The following is a 24,906-nucleotide window of genomic DNA, read 5'->3' as shown; positions in this document are numbered from 1 at the left end:
GGTACAGTCCAGAACGATGCCAAGACTGGCCCAGTTACCTTGTTTTGACTATCCCTCTGGGGCAATTTGACCTACCCTGGGGCGATTTGACAAAAGATCCGGACAATTTTGACCAAATTTGCTGGAGCAGTTTGTAGCTGGGACAATTCGACTGGTAACCGAACATAGTACATGTACCTTCACACACAGGTTCACTCCCAGCAACCAACGCCTTACACTATAGTGAATGTACGGAATGTATTAAGGAGACATTCTCGAGGTTCCATTCTTCTGATGTGTGTAATGGTTACTTAAAATTGTTTGTCATTGCGATATTCCGGTTTATACTGTTATGAGAGAGTGTTTTTTGTAATTTGTAAAATAATTGATTAAGTGATAGTTGTTATTGGGTCTCGAAGGGGACTCTTAAACCTTTTGTCACGGCAATTTAATTTATTCACCGTAACAATACATTATGGAGTCTGGATGAGAGTCCGGTGATTGTCAGCAAGAGAATTGATATACGACGTTGGGAAGCCTTGACCTGCATCAAACAATGCAGCGAGCCTGATCACCCGGTCCCTGTAGTCCTTTTTTACGACAAGCATGATATCTGAAAAGACAGGTGACCCGTCTCCCTAGTCTGTCTCAAAGTCCCTATAAACCCACATTATTTCCCCTTCCGCCCAACCCATTCTGAAATGTGGAAACTCTAGATTTTCATCAGGTGATTCATTTTTCTTACTGGAAACGATAATGATGAAGGAATACTTTTCCTAGCCTTGCTCCAAGGCTTTACTGAATGCTGAGACCCACCGATGTATAGTATTTCAATCCTCCAGCGAGGCAAGTCTAGTTAAGAGGACGCCAGTCTGTTAAAGGAACATTTATATTTTTAGAAATTACCATTTAAACTACTAATTACTACTACTACCTTAGAGGCTTGTGCTAGTCTATACTTTTACCAACACACCTGGACACACACTAAACTCGGCCAGTTGAATAGCAGTGCATGTTTCATGTGACATAGGGAATTGAAATATGTGTTGGATGCCTGTGGTAACCTGGCTTCATACACACACTATTAACATGAAGCCCCGACAAGGATACGTGTAGACTGCCAGGTAATCATTGATCGTCCCCAAGTAAAGCCGAGTCCTATCAGCTTCGCAGATAAAGTAAAGTGAACACGCAGCAAGTCCCGCCACACTGATCGGTGACGTCATACAGCTTCGCGCTGACATGTTCCAAGAAACCCCATTGCAGGTCGTCCTTGACCTCGCAGAACTGAGAGCTAATGCAGTATTTTTCCGCTACCCAAAAGTCATCTGCGACAATGTATATTGATTACAATCCGAAGTTCAGTTTGACAGTCAACGATAAACCGAAGAATTCTAACCACGAATGTCACTACAACTACCAACACTTTACTACCGACACTACCACTACTGACACTACCACTACTCACACTACCACCAATGACACTACCACTACTGACACTACAACTACTGACACGACTACCACTGACACTACCACTACTGATACTACCACTGACACTATTACTACTGAAACTACTACTACTCACACTACCAACACTGACACTACCACAACCGATACTACGACTGACACTACCACTACTGACACTACCACCACTTATAACACTACTACTAACACTACCACTACTGACACTACCACAAATGACAATACCACTACTGATAAAACTACTACTGACACTACCACTACTGACACTACCACCACTGATAAAACTACTACTGAGACTACAACTACTGACACTTCCACTACTGACACTACCACCACTGACACTACAACCACTGATAAAACTACTACTGTCACTACCTATACTGACTCTACCACTACTGACACTACCACCACTGATAAAACTACTACTGACACTACCACTACTGACACTACCACTACTGATAAAACTACTACTGACACTACCACTACTGACACTACCACCACTGACACTATTACTACTGACACTACCACTACTGACACTTCCACTACTGACACTACCCCTACTGACACTACCACCAACGATAAAACTACTACTGACACTACCCCTACTGACACTACCACCAACGATAAAACTACTGCTAACAATACCGCCACTGACACTACCACTTCTAACAATACCACTACTGACACTACCACTGACACTACCACTACTAACAATACAACCATTGACACTGTCACCACTGGCACTACCACTAACGACATTATACCACCACTGACACTACCACTACAGACATTACCACTACTGACACGTCAACCACTGACACAACCAGTACTGACACGACCACCACTGACACTACCACTACTGACACTACAACCACTGACACTACCACCACCGACACTACCACCACTGACACTACCACTACTGACACTACCATTACTGACTTAACCACTGCTAACAATACCACTACTGACACTACAACTGACACTACCACCACCACTACTGACACTACCACTACTCACACTATTATTACTGACACTACCACCACTGACACTACCACTACTGACACTAGCACTACTGACACTACCACCACTGACACTATCACTACCGACACTACCACTATTCACACTACCACAACTCACACTACCACTACTCACTCTACCACTACTGACACTACCACCACTGACACTATTACTACTGACACTACCACCACTGACACTACCACTACAGACACTATCACTACTGACTCTACCACTACTCACACTACCACTGCTAACAACACCATCATTGACACTACCACTACTAACACTACCGCTACAGACACTACCACTTATAATAGTACCACTACTGACACTACCACTGACACCACTACTACTAACAATACCACTACTGACACTATACCTCCACTGACACTACCACTACAGGCACTACCACTACTGACACTACAACCACTGACACAACCAGTGCTGACATTACCACCACTGACACTACAACCATTCACACTACCACCACAGACACTACCACTACTGACACTACGAGTACTGACTTAACCACTGCTAACAATACCACCACTGACACTACCACTGACACTACCACCACTGACACTACCACTACTGGCACTAAAACTACTGACACTATTACAACTGACACTACCACCACTGACACTACCATCACTGACACTACCACTATTGACTTAACCACTGCTAACAATACCACCACTGACACTACCACTACTGACACTACCACCACTGACACTACCACCACTGACACTACCACTACTGACATTACTACCACTGACACTACCACTACAGACACTATCACTACTGACTCTACCACTACTGAAACTACTGACACTGCACAACTGACACTACCATCACTGACACTACCACCACTGAACAACTACCACCACTGACACTACCGCCACTGACACACTACCACCACTGACACTACCACTACTGACACTTGACACTACCACTGACACTACCACTACTGACACTACTACTACTGACACTACTACTACTGCTGACACTACCACATGACACTACCACTAACGACCACTAACTACCACCACCAGTGACACTACCACTACTGACACTACCACTACTGACACTACAACCACTGACACTACCACTACTGACACTACCACCACTGACACTACCACTACTGACACTACCACCACTGACACTACCACTACTGACACTATCACTATTGACACTGACACCTGACCACTACTGACTAACTACCACCACTGACACTCCCGACGCCACCACTGACACCCCACCAACGGTGACACTACTACCACCACTGACACTACCACTACACCGGCTGACACACACGCTACCACTACTGACACTACCGCTGACAATTGTCCACTCCATCACTGGATTCTACAACCATCCTCACTGCTAATTCTTGTCTGATTGGTGACCATTATCGATTAATAACTACTACTGATGACTCTGAATGGACTCCATTCAGAACCATTCCATCATATATGTTTGAATATCATTGTGGGATCGTCATCCGTGTCATTTGATGATTCGGGCCGGCCATTTCGTGATCCCATCTGTCCATGAATGGAATGATTCCGAATTCATGGATATCGATCATCGATGATGGATCTGATCATCGTGATCATTTTCCATAATCATCATCATTTGATGATTGTGTGATGGATGAAACCATTTGTGGCCAATTGATTATGTTGACGTTCGACTTGGTCGGCCATTTAACACTGTTCACTGACACGACACCACGTCTTGATCCTGATTGTCATCATTTGTTTACTTGTCACCATTTTCGAGCTGCCGTCTGACACCGTTGTTCCCGGGTCCCATGCCACTTGAGCTCACCACGGTGACACCTTCGACTCAATGACCGTGCACAACCCTGACACCGCCACGTCCACTGACACCACCGATTGACATCTCAGAAACACTCCGGACCTGTCCACCAGTGAAAGTACAACCACTGACACCACCACCTGTTCGACACCACCACTCCACCTCCACCACTGACACCACCACTCACTGACACTCACAACCACCGTCACCACCACCCTACTGACACCTCACCATTGTCAACTAATACTGACACTACCACTACCGACACCATTACCAATGACACTACCGTCACCACTGACACCACCATAATTACCATGATACTACCACTACTAACAATACCACTAACGACACTATACCTCCATTGACACTACCACTACTGACACTACAACTACTAACACTACCACAACTGACACTACCAGTACTGACATTACCACCACCGACACTACCACTACTGACACAACCACTACTGACACTACCACTACTGACAATACCACCACTGACACTACCACCACTGACACTACCAGTACTGACACTACTACCACTGACACTACCACTATTGACACTACAACCACTGACTCTACCACCACTGACACTACCACTACTGACACTACCACTACTGACTCTACCACCACTGACACTACCATACTGACAGAACCACTACTGACACTACCAACACTGACATTACCACCACTGGCACTACCACTGACACTACTACTACTGACACTACCACTACTGACACTACCACAACTGACACTATCTTCAATTTGGAATCTGCTGAAACCAACGTAATAACTGAACGAAGTTGTGTCAGCAGATAATAACGTACATACAAAGTTGCTTGCCCAAAAGATCCATATTATTTTCTCTACAGCCGAGCCCTCCCTGCAATGTTAAAGCCTTAAATGAAGCAAGTCCAGAGTTCTGAATCTGAATTGTAAAATATTTTAATGTACAAAATTGATCAACATCAGTAGAACTACACTAGAAGTTCACTGCAAGTAGTTGTGTTACTTGTAGTAGCCGTAACATCAGTAGAACTAGTAGCTACTTTATACACAGTTCACAAGAATAACCATTCAAACCTGAGCTGTATTGAACATTACAAATAATAAATTACAAATGATACTCGCATCATTTCACTCATGCTGAGTCCGTGTCAGTACGGCGACACGTGATTGTTATTGATATTTTAGAATATCTGAGTTGGTTTTATTTTAAGTACTTCTGGGAATACCGAGTCGATAATATTAGTCACGTGGCCTCGGTCGTTCTCGGAAACAGATTGGCTGTCGCTATATAATGTGCGAGGTGGTGTTCAAAACTCATATTTCACCGTGAAGCTTGCAGGTGAGTACCTCTATTGCCATTACTCTATGAACTATGCGACAAGTAAATGTTTAGAATAACAACCATGTTGTTATTGTGCAACCTTGTTGTATCATCCATAGACTTAGTATACACTCGTTTAATATCTTCTATGGAGTCAGTTTATAACCTTATTAATATCTGCTGAGGAATAGGTATGTTGCCTTCTCAAGAAACTTACCATTCTATTGAACAATATTCTCAAAGCAGAATATCTCCCAAAGAACTATGGACTTGAGATGATGATATGGATTCTGTGTAGGAGTAAAACAAACCATGAAAAATACCATAGGGTCGTTACTCTAACATCATGTATGGGGAAATTACAAAGATTGGAAGAATGATGCAAGATACATATACACTGTCCATCCTTTCCAGATTGTTGAAGGCGTACACTCAAGTATATACTGCAAACAGGTGAGTACCTCTCTCAGCATTAAGCTATCAAATCTGAGGCAATTAAACGTTCGGAACAACAACCTTAGTGTGAGTGTAAATTATTGTTTCACAGATTTAGTGTATAACTTTGTTTATATCCTCTAAGGAGTTAGTGTATAACACTGTAAATATCCTCTAAGGAGTTAGTGTATAACACTGTAAATATCCTCCAATTAATTTACCGGGAACCGTGTTTATATCCTCTAAGGAGTTAGTGTATAACACTGTTAATATCCTCTAAGGAGTTATTGTGGAACCTTGTTTATATCCTCTAAGGGGTTAGTGTAAAACACTGTAAATATCCTCAAGGAGTTATTGTGGAACCTTGTTTATATCCTCTAAGGAGTTATTGTATAACAGTGTAAATATCCTCTAAGGAGTTATTGTGGAACCTTGTTTATATCCTCTAAGGAGTTAGTGTATAACACTGTAAATATCCTCTAAGGAGTTATTGTGGAACCTTGTTTATATCCTCTAAGGAGTTATTGTGGAACCTTGTTTATATCCTCTAAGGAGTTAGTGTATAACACCATAGGGTCGTTACTCTAACATCATGTATGGGGAAATTACAAAGATTGGAAGAATGATGCAAGATACATATACACTGTCCATCCTTTCCAGATTGTTGAAGGCGTACACTCAAGTATATACTGCAAACAGGTGAGTACCTCTCTCAGCATTAAGCTATCAAATCTGAGGCAATTAAACGTTCGGAACAACAACCTTAGTGTGAGTGTAAATTATTGTTTCACAGATTTAGTGTATAACTTTGTTTATATCCTCTAAGGAGTTAGTGTATAACACTGTAAATATCCTCTAAGGAGTTAGTGTATAACACTGTAAATATCCTCCAATTAATTTACCGGGAACCTTGTTTATATCCTCTAAGGAGTTAGTGTATAACACTGTTAATATCCTCTAAGGAGTTATTGTGGAACCTTGTTTATATCCTCTAAGGAGTTATTGTATAACAGTGTAAATATCCTCTAAGGAGTTATTGTGGAACCTTGTTTATATCCTCTAAGGGGTTAGTGTACAACACTGTAAATATCCTCTAAGGAGTTATTGTGGAACCTTGTTTATATCCTCTAAGGAGTTAGTGTATAACACTGTAAATATCCTCTAAGGAGTTATTGTGGAACCTTGTTTATATCCTCTAAGGATTTATTGTGGAACCTTGTTTATATCCTCTAAGGAGTTCGTGTATAACACTGTAAATATCCTCTAAGGAGATATTGTGGAACCTTGTTAATATCCTCTAAGTAGTTAGTGTATAACACTGACAATATCCTCTAAGGAGTTATTGTGGAACCTTGTTTATATCCTCTAAGGAGTTATTGTGGAACCTTGTTTATATCCTCTAAGGGGTTAGTGTATAACACTGTAAATATCCTCTAAGGAGTTATTGTGGAACCTTGTTAATATCCTCTGAGGAGTTATTGTGGAATCTTCTATCCTGACAAAACAAATGGGGCTGGAAAATTGACGTCTGTAGCATTTGGTTTTATACCTCACAGAGGTTTAACAAACGAGTTCTTATCAGTAATTACAATTTTCAAGCTTGAACGAATGCCCAAATCAGCTATCGACTTCATAGTAAGGAATCTAAATTCATAACACAGGTCAGAGATATGGTAATTAAGTTTGAAATAGTTTAATATATTATCGATAAAAGTTTCGATATACATATAAACTTTATATCCTTTTGATTTCTACAGTAGTATATTTGTGAATATTGGCGGCAATATTGACCTTTCAAATCATGATAGTAAATATCTTAAAAGACAGTTGTGAAGGATTTTCACTTACGTGTCTCTTACGTGTATTGCATGTACTGTCTGAGTTTGTATCGGGCAGTTCTTTAGCCGCGACGTTTTTCTCGTTTTGAGTGCTTGTTCACCGCATGGATTAAGATTACTCGGATGTAATTACTCGTTTTTTTATACTGAAAAACAACGTTTTTCGGCGTACACAGTTCGTACTAGGTTCGTCAACAGAACATGGTAGAACTGTTATTCCCAGTATATGATATCTGTGATACTGAAACACAGTCAACGTTTAATCTCTGTTGACATACCCATGCTTTATAAACCGTTAAATAGGATTTGTGATATCGATACAAAACAGGATTCCTGTAGGGTGATACATCCAATATCATCCAGTGTAATGTTGACTAAGACCAAAGCTAACATAATGTGCTGAGGAACTTAACCAATGGTATCCAAGATGATGTCTTCAGTGTATAAAGTAATGTATCCAAGATAATGTATTCAGTGTATAAAGTAATGTATCCAAGATAATGTATTCAGTGTATAAAGTAATGTATCCAAGATGATGTATTCAGTGTATAAAGTAATGTATCCAAGATAATGTATTCAGTGTATAAAGTAATGTATCCAAGATGATGTATTCAGTATATAAAGTAATGTATCCAAGATAATGTATTCAGTGTATAAAGTCATGTATCCAAGATAATGTATTCAGTGTATAAAGTAATGTATCCAAGAGATGATCATTGTATTGAGACTGACAGTGGATGTGTTTCATCTTACAGCAATGTCTGACAGTGGAGGTCAAAAAGACTTGGACAACCATGCCAATCAGTGCAACCCAAACAACTCGGAATACAGTGGCCACGATTCGGGTTACTCCGGGACCGGCGACAAGGCCGACCTCGACAACCACGCCAACCAGTGCAACCCCAACAACTCCGAGTATCAGGGCCACCAGTCAGGCTACGGTGGGTCTGGTGGCAAGTGATGACGTGGCAGTCGCTGACTGGTTAGCACAGCCAATGTAAACACGTGTGTGGAGCACGTGGCATGGCGAACAGTAGTGATTATTCTGTGGCATGGCTGTCCAGTCAAAATATTAAAAAGTGAAAAGATATGTTTGTAGATGTAATAAAAAAGTAGTATATGTAATAAACAGGATGTGAATCCAGAGAGAGTTGTGTTGTCGTTGATCGACAATTGTGTATGTGCACCGTGTTTGCGCGTGTGTCAGTGTGTGTGCGTTAGAGAGAGAGAGAGAGAGAGAGAGAGAGAGAGAGAGAGAGAGAGAGAGAGAGGGAGGGGATCTAAGATCTAAAATGTGATCCTTTTTATTGCCACATCATATCTCCAAAGACATTGTTTATGCACCGTAATAGGAACTTAACAGGGCCACAAAGTTTAGTTCGTTACACGCATTTCGACTAAGATTATACAGCAAATTGCATATATCCGCTAATTTGCTATGAGGGTGTTCATTACAAACGTAGCTCGGAAGATGTTTGATCAGGGTTATAACATCCAAGGCCTCAGTAAAGACTTCAAACTGTTTTATGGTAGATACGAGGAGGACATGATGTCTGATGCTATTCCCTATTTTAACTTGCACCACATATTCCCGACTTGTATCAGGTGAGTAATTGACCAGACTTTGCATATGGTTATGATGGGTGCCACCTGAAGGGCCAACACACACGCACACACGCATGCACGCACGCACGCACGCACACAAACAGATACACACGCGCGCGCACACACACACACACACACACACACACACACACACACACACACACACACACACACACACACACACACACACACACACACACACACACACACACACACAACTACTAATTATTATCTTAGAGGCTGGTGAATACACACACTATTAACATGAAGCCCCAACAATACGTGTAGACTGCCAGGTAATCATTGACCGTCCCCAAGTAAAGCCGAGTCTTATCAGCTTCGCAGATAAAGTAAAGTGAACATGCAGCAAGTCCCGCCACACTGATCGGTGACGTCATACAGCTTCGCGCTGACCTGTTCCAAGAAACCCCATTGCAGGTCGTCCTTGACCTCGCAGAACTGAGAGCTAACGCAGTATTTTTCCGTTATGTACATTGATTACAAGTTCAGTTTGACAGTCAACGATAAACCGAAACATCATAACCACGAATGCCACTACAACTACCAACACTTTAACTACCGACACTACCACTACTGACACTACCACTACTCAAACTACCACTACTCTCACTACCACCAATGACACTACCACTACTGACACTACCACCACTGACACTACCACCTCTATTGACACTACCATTACTGACACCACCACCACTGACACTCCCACCACTGACACTACCACTAATGACACACTACTGACACTACCACTACTGACACTACCACCACTGACACTACTACTACTGGCACTACCACCACTGACACTATCACCACTGACACTACCACTACTAACACTACCACTACTGACAAAACAACCACTGATACCACCACCACTGACATTACCACCGCTGACACTACCACTAATGACACTGCCACTACTGACACTGCCATTACTGACACTGCCGCTACTGACACTGCCACTACTGACACTGCCACTACTGACACTACAACAACTGACACTACCACCAATGTCACTGCCACTACTGACACAACTACCACTGATATTACCATCACTCACACTACCACCACTGACACTACCACTACTGACACTACCATTACTGACACTACCATGACTGACACTACCATTACTGACACTACCACTACTGACACTACCACTACTGACACTACCACCACTGACATTAGAACCACTGACACTACAACCACTGACAATACCACTACTGACACTACAGTCACTGTCATTACCACCACTAACACTACCATGACTGAAACTACCACTACTGACACTACCACTGACACTACCACTACTACCGCCACTGACACTACCACCACTGATATTACAACCACTGACACTACCATTACTGACATTACCCCTACTCACACTACCACTGACACTACCAATACTGACACCACCACTGCCACTACCACTACTGACACTGCTACCACTGACACTACCAACACTGACATTTCTACCACTGACACTACCACTACTGACACTACCACTGACATTACCACCACTGATATTACCACCACTGACACTACCACTACCGACACTACCATTACTAACATTACCACTGACACTACCACTACTGACACTACCACTGACACAACCAATACTGACACTACCACTGACACTACCAATACTGACACCATTACTGACACTATTAATACTGACACTACCACCGACACTTCCAATAAAGACACAACAATTACTGACACTACCACTGACACTACCACTACTTACACTACCACCAATGACACTACCACTACTGACACTATCATTACTGACATACCGACACACCACCACTGACACTGCACCCACTGTTGACCACCACTCATTGACATTCCACCACTGACATTCCCATTCCATTCCTTCCATTCCATTTCTTGATTCCATTACATTAACAAACTACCATTCCACACCACCACCATTCCACTCCATTACTTTCTGCATTCCACCACCATTTCCATTCCATACCATTCCACTACTGATTTTCTCAATACCATTCCATTCCATTCCATTCCTTCCACCATTACTTTTCCACCACCACCATTTTACATTTTCACCATTTTCCTGGATTCCTCTTTACTTTCACCACTCTCTGGACATTCCATTCCACTACTGATGACAACTGTCCATCATTTTCCTACCATTTTCCTGGTCCTCTTCTACTACTGATTTTCCACTACGTTGTTCTGACCGACTTTTCTACTACTGATACTACTTCCATTCCACCGATACTTCCACCACTCCTGATACCACCATTACTGACACTCCTACCACTGACTACTTTCTACTACGTTTAATACTTTCCTACTCTATTATACTACTGTTACTGATACTTCTACTACCACTGATATTACCTGTTATCATCTACTTCTCTTACAACTTCGGATATTTTCTACTAATATTTATTTTCATCATAAATTACTGATACTATAATTTGATTCTTGCACCAATTGTTACTCTATATTGATACTACTGTCCTACCACTGACACTACCACTACTGACCACACTACCACTGACACTACCACTACTGACACTACCACACCACTGACACTACTGACTGACCTCCACTGACACTACCACTACCACGACACTACCACTACCACTGACTGACACCACTTCAATACTGACACTACAACTACTGACACTACCACCACCTGATATTACCACACTACTGACACTATTGACACTCACTACTAACACTGACACTACGATTACTGACACTACATTACTACCACTACTGACACACTACCACTGACACTACCACACTACTGACACTACCACTACTGACACTACCACTACTGATATTACCACCTCTGACACTACTACTATTGACACTACCACTACTGACACTACCACTACTGACACTACCACTGACATTACCACTATTGACAAGACCACTACTGACACTACCACCACTGACACTACCACAACTGACACTACCACTGACACTACCATTACTGACACTACCACTACTGACACCACCACTGACAATACCACTACTAACACTACCTCTGACACTACCACTGACACTACCATTACTGACACAACCACTGACACTACCAATACTGACACCTCTACAGACACTACCAATACTGACACTACCACTGACAATACTAATAAAGACACTACCACCACTGACACTACCACTGACACTACCATTTCTGACAGTACCACTACTTACACTACCACTGACACTACCACTACGGACACTACCACTGACACTACCACTACTGTCACTACCACTACTGACACTACTACTATTGACACTACCATTACTGACACTACCAATACTGACACTACCACTGACAATACTAATAAAGACACTACCACCACTGACACTACCACCACTGACACTACCACAACTGACACTGCCACTGACACTACCAATACTGACACTACCACTGACACTACCCCTACTGACACTACCATTACTGACACTACCACTACTGGTATTACCACTTACAGTACCACTACTGACACTACCACTACTGATATTACCACCTCTGTCACTACTACTATTGACACTACCATTACTGACACTACCACTACTGACACTACCACTGACACTACAAATACTGACCTTACCACTGACATTAGCACTACTGACACTATCATTACTAACACTACCACTACTGACACTCCCACTTCTGACACCACCACCGCAGACATTACCACCACTGATATTAGCACCACTGACACTACCAATACTGACACTACCACTGACACTACCACCACTAACACTACCACTGACACTACCATTACTGACACTACCACTGACACTACCACTGACACTACAAATGCTGACACTACCACTGACACTGACGCTACCACTTACACTACCAATACTGAAATTACCACTGACATACCACTACTGATACTACCACAACTGACACTACCATTACTGATATTACCACCTCTGTCACTACTACTATTGACACTACCATTACTGACACTACCACTAGTGACACTACCACTACTGACACCCCCACCGCTGACATTATCACCACTGATATTCCCAACACTACTGACACTACAAGCACTGACACTACAACCAATGTCACTACCACTACTGACACTACAACCACTGACACTACCCCGATTGATACTTCCACTACCACCACTGACACTACTACTACTGACGCTACCACTATTGACACTACCACCACTGAAACTACTACCACTGACACTGCCACTATTGACACTACCATTACTGACACTACCACTACTGACACTACCACTGACACTACAAATACTGACCTTACCACTGACATTAGCACTACTGACACTACCATTACTAACACTACCACTACTGACACTACCACTACTGACACCACCACCGCTGACATTACCACCACTGATATTACCACCACTACTGACACTACAACAACTGACACTACCCCGATTGATACTTCCACTACTGACATTACCGCCTCTGACACTACTACTACTGACACTACCTCTACTGACATTACCATGCACTACCACTACTTACACTACTGACACTACCACAACTGACACTATCTTCAATTTGGAATCTGCAAAAACCAACGTAATAACTAAACGATGTTGTGTCGGCAGATAATAACGTACATACAACATGGCTTGCTAAAGAGAACATTACATTCTCAAACACAGTTACCTGGAACAGAAGATGGCCGCATTGCCTCGCAGATATGGGCATAATTAAATTTAGCTAGCACTTGTAGTCTGAACTAGTTCCTGATCCATATTATTTTCCCTACAGCCGAGCCCTCCCTGCAATGTTAAAGCCTTAAATGAAGCAAGTCCAGAGTTCTGAATCTGAATTGTAAAATATTTTAATGTACAAAATTTATCAATACACCTCCCCCTCCCCCTTCTCTCTCTCTCTCTTTTTAGAATCAACATCATCCCCAAGCCATAACCTATGAACGGTTCCTTAGTCTGTTGTTATCTGTACTCCCACTACCAGCTAGAGCAGGCGAACTTCACCATATATGTGGCAGTCTTCGTGGAAATACAAGTCGATTAAGGCAGCTTGTGTGTGCTTTGTGTCGCCTCCCGCCGCGCAGTTCCTGGAACTCTAGTTGCAATTTGTCCTTGAACTCGCGGAAGCGAAAATAAAGATATGATCTGCCTGCGGTCCTTTTGATGGTACATCAACAGGAGCATCATTATAACCACGATTACCATGTTGTATACATGGCAACCCGCAGGTCGGGTTGACAGGCAGTGTCACATGTAAATGCAAATAATCAACAGACACGAACAGTCTGACCACGCTATTATTTCAATTAAGATTATTTTAACATATTCATATCCAATTTCTAAGATTTACTAAGTTTAATGAGTAGTTGTGTTACTTGTAGTAGCCGTAACATCAGTAGAACTAGTAGCTACTTTTTACATGGTTCACTAGTACTGCAAGTATAGTTTGGCATGAAATGCATGTGGACCCGGTTTTTTTGGTAAATATCTCTACACCCAATGATCAAACTGTGCAAGTGGATGTTTTGTAAGATAACCTAATCACATTGTAAATCACCGATTTTATGCATTTGTATTAAAGAATCTGTCTATGTAACTGTCAACAAAATAAATAATAAGATATTCGATTTAAAAAAATGTACTTGTAATGATGTATGGCAGTGGATTGTGGGGTTATAAAGGATTGCAAGAAATTGAAATTGTACACCAATCATTTTATAGATTTGATTTAAATGTTGGTAAATCATTTCCAAACGTTTATATACATGGCGAATCTGGTAGATATCCACTTTATGTTAAACATTTTACAAACTGTAAAATGTTTCGATAAGACTTGTTCCAATGCCTTCATATAGATATCCGAAACAATGTACACTAGCCACATAAAGAAACTGTGCATTGTCAAAATATTATCCCAGTTGATAAGGACGATAACAATGTCAAAGGTACACATAAACTTTAATGGAGGGATAATGAGACCATAACAAGTCGGGAGAATTTCAATTGAAAAGTCAATCACAATGACGTCACGAGTCCAAAAGCGGGACAGGGGTCAAACGACCATGTCACAAGCTCAATAACGGGTATGTCCCCATCGGCATTGAGAACAGCAGTGCATCGACGACGCATAAAGCCTATCAAACGTGCAAGGAAGGCTTGTGGGATGTCACGCCAGATTCTCTCAAGTTCTGTTGCAAGCTCAAGGACGTTATCTGACGGATGAGGAAGACGGCGTAGACGTCGATCCATCTCGTCCCAACATGCTCTATCGGGGAGAGATCCGGTGCATTTGCAGGCCAAGGCAGTAAGTCAACGTTGTGGTGTTGCAAGAAATCCATAGCAACCCTTGCCGTATGAGGGCGGGCATTGTCCTGTTGGAATGTTGACCCAGGGCCATGACGTTGCAGAAAAGGAATTGCCACAGGTCGAAGAATCTTATCCCTGTAGCCCACACCAGTTAAGTTGTCCTGAACAATCACCAAAGAAGTTCTTTGGAGTGCTGTCATTCCACCCCAACTCATCACGGAACCACGACCAAAGCGATTCCTCTCCAAGACACAGGCCTGTGCATAACGTTCTCCCACGCGTCTATAGGCACGTTGACGTCCATCACTATGGGAAATGTTAAACCTGGACTCATGTGTAAAAACAACATTTCTCCACCAAAACAAGGTCTGCGGACATGATTTCGGCACCACATTCGGCGAGCTTGTCGATGACGTTGTGTCAGGATAGGCCGTATGGCGGGATCCCGTGATGACGTAAACGTTGTCGAACTGTGTTGGGGTGGATATGGCGAAGTCCTGGGATGGCCTGGGCAGTCATCACTGAAGTCTGAAACCTGTGGCGAAGATGGGTCACCCTTATCCATATGTCCTGTCTTGGCGTTGTTACACGTGGACGTCCAGAACGTGGCCGATCGATGACGTCATTTGTGTTCTGGTAGCGTCTCACCAGTGCAGAAACGGTGTTCCGGTGGCAGTGGAAATGTGCAGCCACTTGTCGTTGAGACATTCCCCCACGGACCATCCCAATGGCCTCATGACGTTGTGCAGACGTGAGCCTTGGCATGCTATGCGTTTCAATAGCCGTTTAATGTTTTGAACGATCGCAAGGGCAGGGGTTGAGCTTTCCAAAGCAACAGTATTGTGTGGCATTCATTTGCTCTGTTTCTCTTTCCCGGAATGCACGTGCAACAACGTATTGCACGTCTCAAGGACGAACCCATTGACGTCACGGAACGTGGCACGTGCATTCATGTTGGATACATGTCACTAATCTCTGAGTTTAAATCCTTATGTGTCTACACAGGTTTGATAAATTTAGATTTTAAATTTTTGTATGCACAGTTTCTTTATGTGCCGAGTATACTTACACATTCAGAAACAGATATCTTCCCTATGAGAATCGACCGCCTCCGTGGTGTAGTGGTTAGAGCGTCCACCCGGAAAGCGGAAGGTCGCGGGTTCGATCCCCGATCGCGTCATACCAAAAAGACGTTAAAATTTGGTACTTGTTGGTCCCCGCCTGGCGCTCGGCATTAATGGGTACAACAAGGACTAGTCGGCTCGGAGTCAGTATAATGTGTCTGAGTGCGGTATTCATGCTTCACTGCGGCATGGTGTCTCAGTGGGCTAGCACTATAAAACCATCTTCGGTCTGGGCTAGTACAATCAGACGCACATACACACGCATGCACGTCGACATATGAGCGAAATATTCTCAAGCACGACGTTAAACCCCATTTCACCTCACCTCACCTATGAGAATCAGAGGCTATATAGATGAAGTGAGGTGAGATGAAATGGGATGAGTCAATGCGAAATTACTGGAGGTGAGTCAAAGCGGGAAATGGCGTGACGTTTAGGTGAGGTAGTGAGGTGCTGTGAGGCGGTGTGGGGTGAGGCGGTGTGGGGTGAGGCGAGGAGATGGTGTATGATGGTGGTGTTCAAGTGTATTGCATATGGCTTAGTTCTGTTATTAGGCCGGACGTATGTCTGGTTCATTGTCCAAGTCCGCTGGGATTGCAAAGTCGCATGTGTAACACGGACATCCCACGAAGACACTTTGTCTCCCTGCCGACCAATTCCTATTGTCTTGCCGGAATGCCAGAAACGGTAACACGCAGACACTTTGTCTCCCTGCCGACCAATTCCTATTGTCTTCCCGGAATGCCAGGAACGGGAACAGGGGGTAAGAAACTTTGTCTCCCTGCCGACCAATTCCTATTGTCTTGCCGGAATGCCAGGAACGGTAACAGGGGGTAAAAAACTTTGTCTCCCTGCCGACCAATTCCTATTGTCTTCCCGGAATGCCAGGAACGGTAACAACAAGTACCATCTTGTAATGGTGTGGCAAGCTGGAACCATTATCAACACAACACTGACGGAGATTTTATGGTATTTATTACACGTATTTCGTTACTTGAATTTAATAAGACAACCCTACTAATCACTGCGTGTATTAAACACGTCTACATTTTCTGTGCGAATAAGTCAAGCAAGAACATCACTTCTTTTCTCCAGCAGAGCCCCCTCCATATTCAGGATTGTTTGGGTTTAACTGCTTGCCATGGTTATCCAAGTCCGCTTTGTCGCCCGTTCCGGGGTACCCCTTCTTGTGACCATCATATTTCTCATTGTTTGGGTTGCACTGGTTGCTGCGGTTGTCGGCGGCTTTTTGATCTGGTCTGTCCGACATATTGCTGCAAAATGTAACGAAGCTTATAAAAATTAAACATTTAACAACTGTAAACGTTTTACAGTAACGCATGTTTAAAAATGAATACGTGATGTAAAGCTCGTCTCGAATGTGAATTTTACGCCTATAAAGGATAATCGCCATGTTTCAGTTAACCTGGAATGTGGAACACCAGGTGTCACACAAAAGTAGGCCTTACACTGTTAAGCAATACTCAAATGTAGACCTAACACTGTTAAGCAATACTCAGATGTAGGCATTACACTGTTAAGCAGAACACAAATGTAGGCATTACACTGTTAAGCAATACTCAAATGTAGGCATTACACTTTTAAGCAATACTCAAAAGTAGACCTTACACTGTTAAGCAATACTCAAATGTAGACCTAACACTGTTAAGCAATACTCAGATGTAGGCATTACACTGTTAAGCAGAACACAAATGTAGGCATTACACTGTTAAGCAATACTCAAATGTAGGCATTACACTTTTAAGCAATACTCAAATGTAGGCATTACACTTTTAAGCAATACTCAAATGTAGGCATTACACTTTTAAGCAATACTCAAAAGTAGGCCTTACACTGTTAAGCAATACTCAAATGTAGATCTAACACTGTTAAGCAATACTCAGATGTAGGCATTACACTGTTAAGCAGAACACAAATGTAGGCCTTACACTGTTAAGCAATACTCAAATGTAGACCTAACACTGTTAAGCAATACTCAGATGTAGGCATTACACTGTTAAGCAGAACACAAATGTAGGCATTACACTGTTAACCAATACTCAAATGTAGGCATTACACTGTTAAGCAATACTCAAATGTAGGCATTACACTTTTAAGCAATACTCAAATGTAGGCATTACACTTTTAAGCAATACTCAAAAGTAGGCCTTACACTGTTAAGCAATACTCAAATGTAGATCTAACACTTTTAAGCAATACTCAGATGTAGGCATTACACTGTTAAGCAGAACACAAATGTAGGCATTACACTGTTAAGCAATACTCAAATGTAGACCTAACACTGTTAAGCAATACTCAGATGTAGGCATTACACTGTTAAGCAGAACACAAATGTAGGCATTACACTGTTAAGCAATACTCAAATGTAGGCATTACACTTTTAAGCAATACTCAAATGTAGGCATTACACTTTTAAGCAATACTCAAATGTAGGCATTACACTTTTAAGCAATACTCAAAAGTAGGCCTTACACTGTTAAGCAATACTCAAATGTAGACCTAACACTGTTAAGCAATACTCAGATGTAGGCATTACACTGTTAAGCAGAACACAAATGTAGGCCTTACACTGTTAAGCAATACTCAAATGTAGACCTAACACTGTTAAGCAATACTCAGATGTAGGCATTACACTGTTAAGCAGAACACAAATGTAGGCATTACACTGTTAACCAATACTCAAATGTAGGCATTACACTGTTAAGCAATACTCAAATGTAGGCATTACACTTTTAAGCAATACTCAAATGTAGGCATTACACTGTTAAGCAATACTCAAATGTAGGCATTACACTTTTAAGCAATACTCAAAAGTAGGCCTTACACTGTTAAGCAATACTCAAAAGTAGACCTAACACTGTTAAGCCATACTCAGATGTAGGCATTACACTGTTAAGCAGAACACAAATGTAGGCATTACACTGTTAAGCAATACTCAAATGTAGGCATTACACTTTTAAGCAATACTCAAAAATAGGCCTTACACTGTTAAGCAATACTCAGATGTAGACCTCACACTGTTAAGAAATACTCAGATGTAGACCTAACACTGTTAAGCAATACTCAAAAGTAGGCCTTACACTGTTAAGCAATACTCAAAAGTAGACCTTACACTGTTAAGCAATACTCAGATGTAGACCTTACACTGTTAAGCAGAACACAAATGTAGGCATTACACTGTTAAGCAGAACACAAATGTAGGCCATAAACTGTTAAGCAATACTCAGATGTAGGCCATAAACTGTTAAGCAATAGTAAACTCAATCAGCCCTCGGGTTGATATGGTAGTCTCGGGCTGATATGACTGGCGATAGGATAGGAAAGGTCATATCATAACCTTTTCATCATATACCACATCTGTAAATAGTCTAACGGTCAAAAAAGAGTCAAGAGCAGCCAAAACATCGTTGCCAAGATTAGAACTCATACTTCCACCATTTCCAGACCACGCAAGGGATGTAACTCTGAAATAAACTAGGCTCCGTCTATTGAAGTTTCGAGCGCTTGCGTGTATTCATTCCGTACCCGTTTAGTAGCCGGGCAAAATGGCTGATATGGATTTTCGGCCATAGTGCTGATATGGCTGATATGCATTTTCAGCCTGGGTGGTCAGTATGCACATATGCCGAGAGCCAGTAATGCATGTGCAAAATGGTCCATATTTTTCATAGGTGTATGATAAACGGTTAAAGCCAACAGTCACCAACAGGAAGTACAAAACTAGCAGCAATATACAACTCACAGACAAGCAAGACTAACTGCAGAATACAACCCATAGACAAACGAAGCAAGTAACACAATATAACTCATAGACAAGCAAAACTAGCAGCAAAATATAACCGATAGGCGAACGAAACTAGAAGCACAATGCAACCTACAGAGAGGCAAAACTAGCAGTACAAGACAACCCATAGACAAACAAAACCAGTTGCAAGATGAAACGTATAGTTGAAAAACAAATTCAGTAGCACATTACAGCCCATATAGCTTGACAAAAACAGCAGCCAAACAAAGCCTTTTTGTTTGAGATCTATTATCTACAGAAATTACAAATTTAATTCTTATTGCATTTTTATGCAAATTGTGGAATGACATATGTAGGGCAGATAACCTTGGCCTATTGTCCCTGTCGTTGACAGTTTATATCTGGTGATGCCAGCAACCAAATATGGAAGTGAACTGATTAGGAGAATATGTAAAAACGTTATATAATTTGTCAGATTTTCAAATATTATTTTCTGCCACATACTAGTATGTGTCTTGAACGAAACTCTCTTTAATACATCCCGGCGTCTAGTTGCAGGATGGTTTTTCTGAGCAAGTACACAATGAAACTTCGGAATCATCAAGTATTGAGTGAGATTACCATATCAACAAAACTGTAACAACTGAAACTAATTTACAGAGTTATACTTCTAAAACATAATCATATAATGATTAATGGGTGCATTCGTTATTCATCACAACCCCGCTGGCAAGGTCACTGACTATTCGGGCTCACTGACTTGGTTGACACGTGTCATCGGTTCCCAATTGCGCAGATCGATGCTCATGCTGATGATCACCGGATTGTCTGGTCCAGACTCGATTATTAACAGACCGCCGCCATAAAGCTGAGGGCGGCGTAAAACTAAACTCACTCACTCAATGACGTGTGTGTGTGTGGATGTTGTTTGTTCTGCATTAAGGGGTTTCATTTCAAGTCACGAGGCGGTGAGGTAGCATAGTGGTTACAGCGTTCACTCTTCACACTGAAGACCCGGATTCGATTCCCCACATGGGTACAATGTGTGAAGCCCATTTGTGGTGGCTTCCCCGCTTCCCCCCCTTGATATTGCTGAAGTATTGTTAAAAGCGGCATAAAGCGATACACACTCCATCATATTACGTCATAATGTAATTTCAGTATACTAGGATTATGGAGGACGCACACGACGACCTCACACTGAGTAAGCCCGGTATGTTTCCCTGCCAACTATCGCGTATATGGCTTGAGACTCACACATTAATTATTCATCTCACGCTGCCACAACAAAACTTATACATCTCACGCAAAACTGAGTTCACATGAAAAATGTACATTTGGACCACATAAAATCACATAAATAGGTCTGAATACACCATTTTCAGTGACTTTTTTGAAAAGGGAATTTGCAATTATGCATCGACTTCAACTTCACACCCTTTGTTTCCACCCTGTACCTGAACGGCCCTTGGATCCCGGTATCTAAAACTCTTCTCTCCCTTGGGGTTGGAAGCTCTGGATATGGCCCAGACATGTGGTAAGGTAGTTAAGTGGTAAGACCATAGGGTTCGAATCACTGTTTGGACAATGAATTTTAAAAATCTAGACTTTTGCAATAGTATATTGTTAACATGATTAACATATAGTTCAAATGTGAACGAATTAGGTGAAGAAATAGAAATTTAAGAAAATTCTACCGCTTCACTCATGCAACATATGTTATATTTGGGATTACACTTCCTTAGTAAAGTACAAATTCTAGTACTTTTGGGGGTTGAGTCCCATCCGGGATTCGCTTCACTCATTACATAAAATACACAAGGGGTGACACTCCCGATGATAAAACCTTTTAAGGTAGATAAGACATTTTTCTTCCTCCTTTATACAATGAAAAATGTACTAATGACAAATATACCTAAGCACAACACATGTGCATTTACTACGCAGCATAAAGCACCATAAAAACTCACCTGCTTGCAGGGTTCAAACGTACGGTACTTTCTACAAGATCCGGTGACAAAATTCGCTGATTGTTGATGATTTGGAGGGAGATTTAGCGATTTAACTGAGGGCTTTTCGCGACCACTTTAAATATCATAAGCCAGTCATGTGACCTAGTCTGCCTATTGGTTGAGTGAGATAAATTACCATATCATATTCAAATAGAAAGGAAGCCACGTTCCTGGAAAACCCGATCTATTGCCGGGAAGCGCTAGTCACACCCTGCATTGTGCAGATGTTGTTGATCACATTCAGTGATACCGCTTGCAGACAGATCCCCGTATTGTGTGTGAGAGATTTATTTCGCATAATGGCCTCATGGCCCAGAGTACAAAATAATACATGTTTGTTTGTTTGTTTGTTTGTGCGCATACAATACATATACATAAACATAATGCATCAATGCATGACTATATAGCAGTCAAACAGGTTTCTCTTCAGATGGAAGGCTTTTAATAAAATTCATACCTACAGAGAAAGATTGATATCTTAGAACAGTATTGTACCGAATGGAGATTGTCAATTAATACAAATAAGACAAACGTTATAGCTTTTAAAAAGGATGGCAAGATAGCAGAAAGAGAAAAATGCACGTCGCTCGTATGTTGAAACGTTTAGACGATAATGGAGATGTTAACTGGGCTTCGGCAGTACGATCAATGTTATTTCAACATGGTTTTGCATATGTATTGATATATCAGCATGTTGGAAACTGTGAATTGTTTCTAAATCTTTTGAAACATCGCTGTAAAGACATGTACTACCAAGACGTGTACTACCAAGACATGTACTACCGTGACATGCACTACCAAGACATGTACTACCAAGACGTGTACTACCAAGACGTGTACTACCAAGACATGTACTACCAAGACGTGTACTACCAAGACGTGTACTACCAAGACATGTACTAACAAGACGTGTACTACGAAGACATGTACTACCAAGACGTGTACTACCAAGACGTGTACTACCAAGACATGTACTACCAAGACGTGTACTACCAAGACGTGTACTACCAAGACATGTACTACCAAGACGTGTACTACCAAGACATGTACTACTACCAAGACATGTACTTCCAAGACATGTACTTACAAGACATGTACTACCAAGACATGTACTACCAAGACGTGTACTACCAAGACGTGTACTACCAAGACATGTACTACCAAGACGTGTACTACCAAGACGTGTACTACCAAGACATGTACTAACAAGACGTGTACTACGAAGACATGTACTACCAAGACGTGTACTACCAAGACGTGTACTACCAAGACATGTACTACCAAGACATGTGTACTACTACCAAGACGTGTACTACCAAGACATGTACTACCAAGACATGTACTACCAAGACATGTACTACCAAGACATGTACTACCAAGACATGTACCACCAAGACATGTACTACCAAGACATGTACTACCAAGACATGTACTACCAAGACATGTACTACCAAGACATGTACTACCAAGACATGTACTACCAAGACATGTACTACCAAGACGTGTACTACCAAGACGTGTACTACCAAGACATGACAAGATGTACTACCAAGACGTGTACTACCAAGACGTGTACTACCAAGACATGTACTACCAAGACATGTACTACCAAGACGTGTACATGTACTTACCAAGACGTGTACTACCAAGACATGTACTACCAAGACATGTACTACCAAGACATGTACTACCAAGACATGTACTACCAAGACATGTACTACCAAGACGTGTGTACTACCAAGACGTGTACTACCAAGACGTGTACTTACCAAGACGTGTACTACCAAGACATGTATGTACTACCAAGACGTGTACTACCAAGACATGTACTACCAAGACGTGTACTACCAAGACGTGTACTACCAAGACATGTACTACCAAGACGTGTACTACCAAGACGTGTACTACGTGTACTACCAAGACATGTACTACCAAGACGTGTACTACGAAGACATGTACTACCAAGACGTGTACTACCAAGACGTGTACTACCAAGACATGTGTACCAAGACGTGTACTACCAGAGACGTGTACTACCAAGACATGTACTACCAAGACATGTACTACCAAGACATGTACTACCAAGACATGTACTACCAAGACGTGTACTACCAAGACATGTACTACCAAGACGTGTACTACCAAGACGTGTACTACCAAGACGTGTACTACCAAGACGTGTACTACCAAGACGTG

General features: G+C 41.8%; 1 protein-coding gene and 3 long non-coding RNA genes across 4 annotated transcripts; 2 read left to right on the top strand and 2 right to left on the bottom strand.

Moving 5' to 3' along the window:
* Nucleotides 1–1,221: 1,221 nt before the first annotated feature.
* LOC124290216 (cell wall protein DAN4-like) lies at nt 1,222–2,568 on the top strand (the record flags this gene model as incomplete). Its single annotated transcript, XM_046726929.1, has 3 exons — nt 1,222–1,317; nt 1,757–2,095; nt 2,401–2,568. Coding segments are annotated over exons 1-3 (603 nt in total), but the record flags the coding sequence as incomplete, so codon positions are not given.
* A 2,999-nt stretch (nt 2,569–5,567) lies between these two features.
* Nucleotides 5,568–8,980, top strand: LOC124290192. Its single transcript, XR_006901850.1, has 4 exons — nt 5,568–5,646; nt 6,043–6,081; nt 6,724–6,762; nt 8,657–8,980. It is a non-coding gene; the product is annotated as an uncharacterized LOC124290192 (long non-coding RNA).
* On the bottom strand, nt 6,532–7,667 carry LOC124290195. The gene is made up of 3 exons (XR_006901853.1): nt 7,347–7,667; nt 7,177–7,244; nt 6,532–6,596 (listed from the first exon to the last, which is right to left on the bottom strand). It is a non-coding gene; the product is annotated as an uncharacterized LOC124290195 (long non-coding RNA).
* An 8,910-nt stretch (nt 8,981–17,890) lies between the features above and the next one.
* LOC124290193 lies at nt 17,891–23,037 on the bottom strand. The gene is made up of 2 exons (XR_006901851.1): nt 22,669–23,037; nt 17,891–18,206 (listed from the first exon to the last, which is right to left on the bottom strand). It is a non-coding gene; the product is annotated as an uncharacterized LOC124290193 (long non-coding RNA).
* Between the last annotated feature and the right edge of the window lie 1,869 nt (nt 23,038–24,906).

The sequence above is a fragment of the Haliotis rubra genome, unplaced genomic scaffold (assembly GCF_003918875.1).
Source record: "Haliotis rubra isolate DU_JTF1 unplaced genomic scaffold, ASM391887v1 Scf46, whole genome shotgun sequence".
NCBI classification, from domain to species: Eukaryota; Metazoa; Mollusca; class Gastropoda; order Lepetellida; family Haliotidae; genus Haliotis; species Haliotis rubra.
The sequence above is the reverse complement of the archived record's forward strand: the minus strand, read 5'-3'. Positions and strand labels throughout refer to the sequence as shown.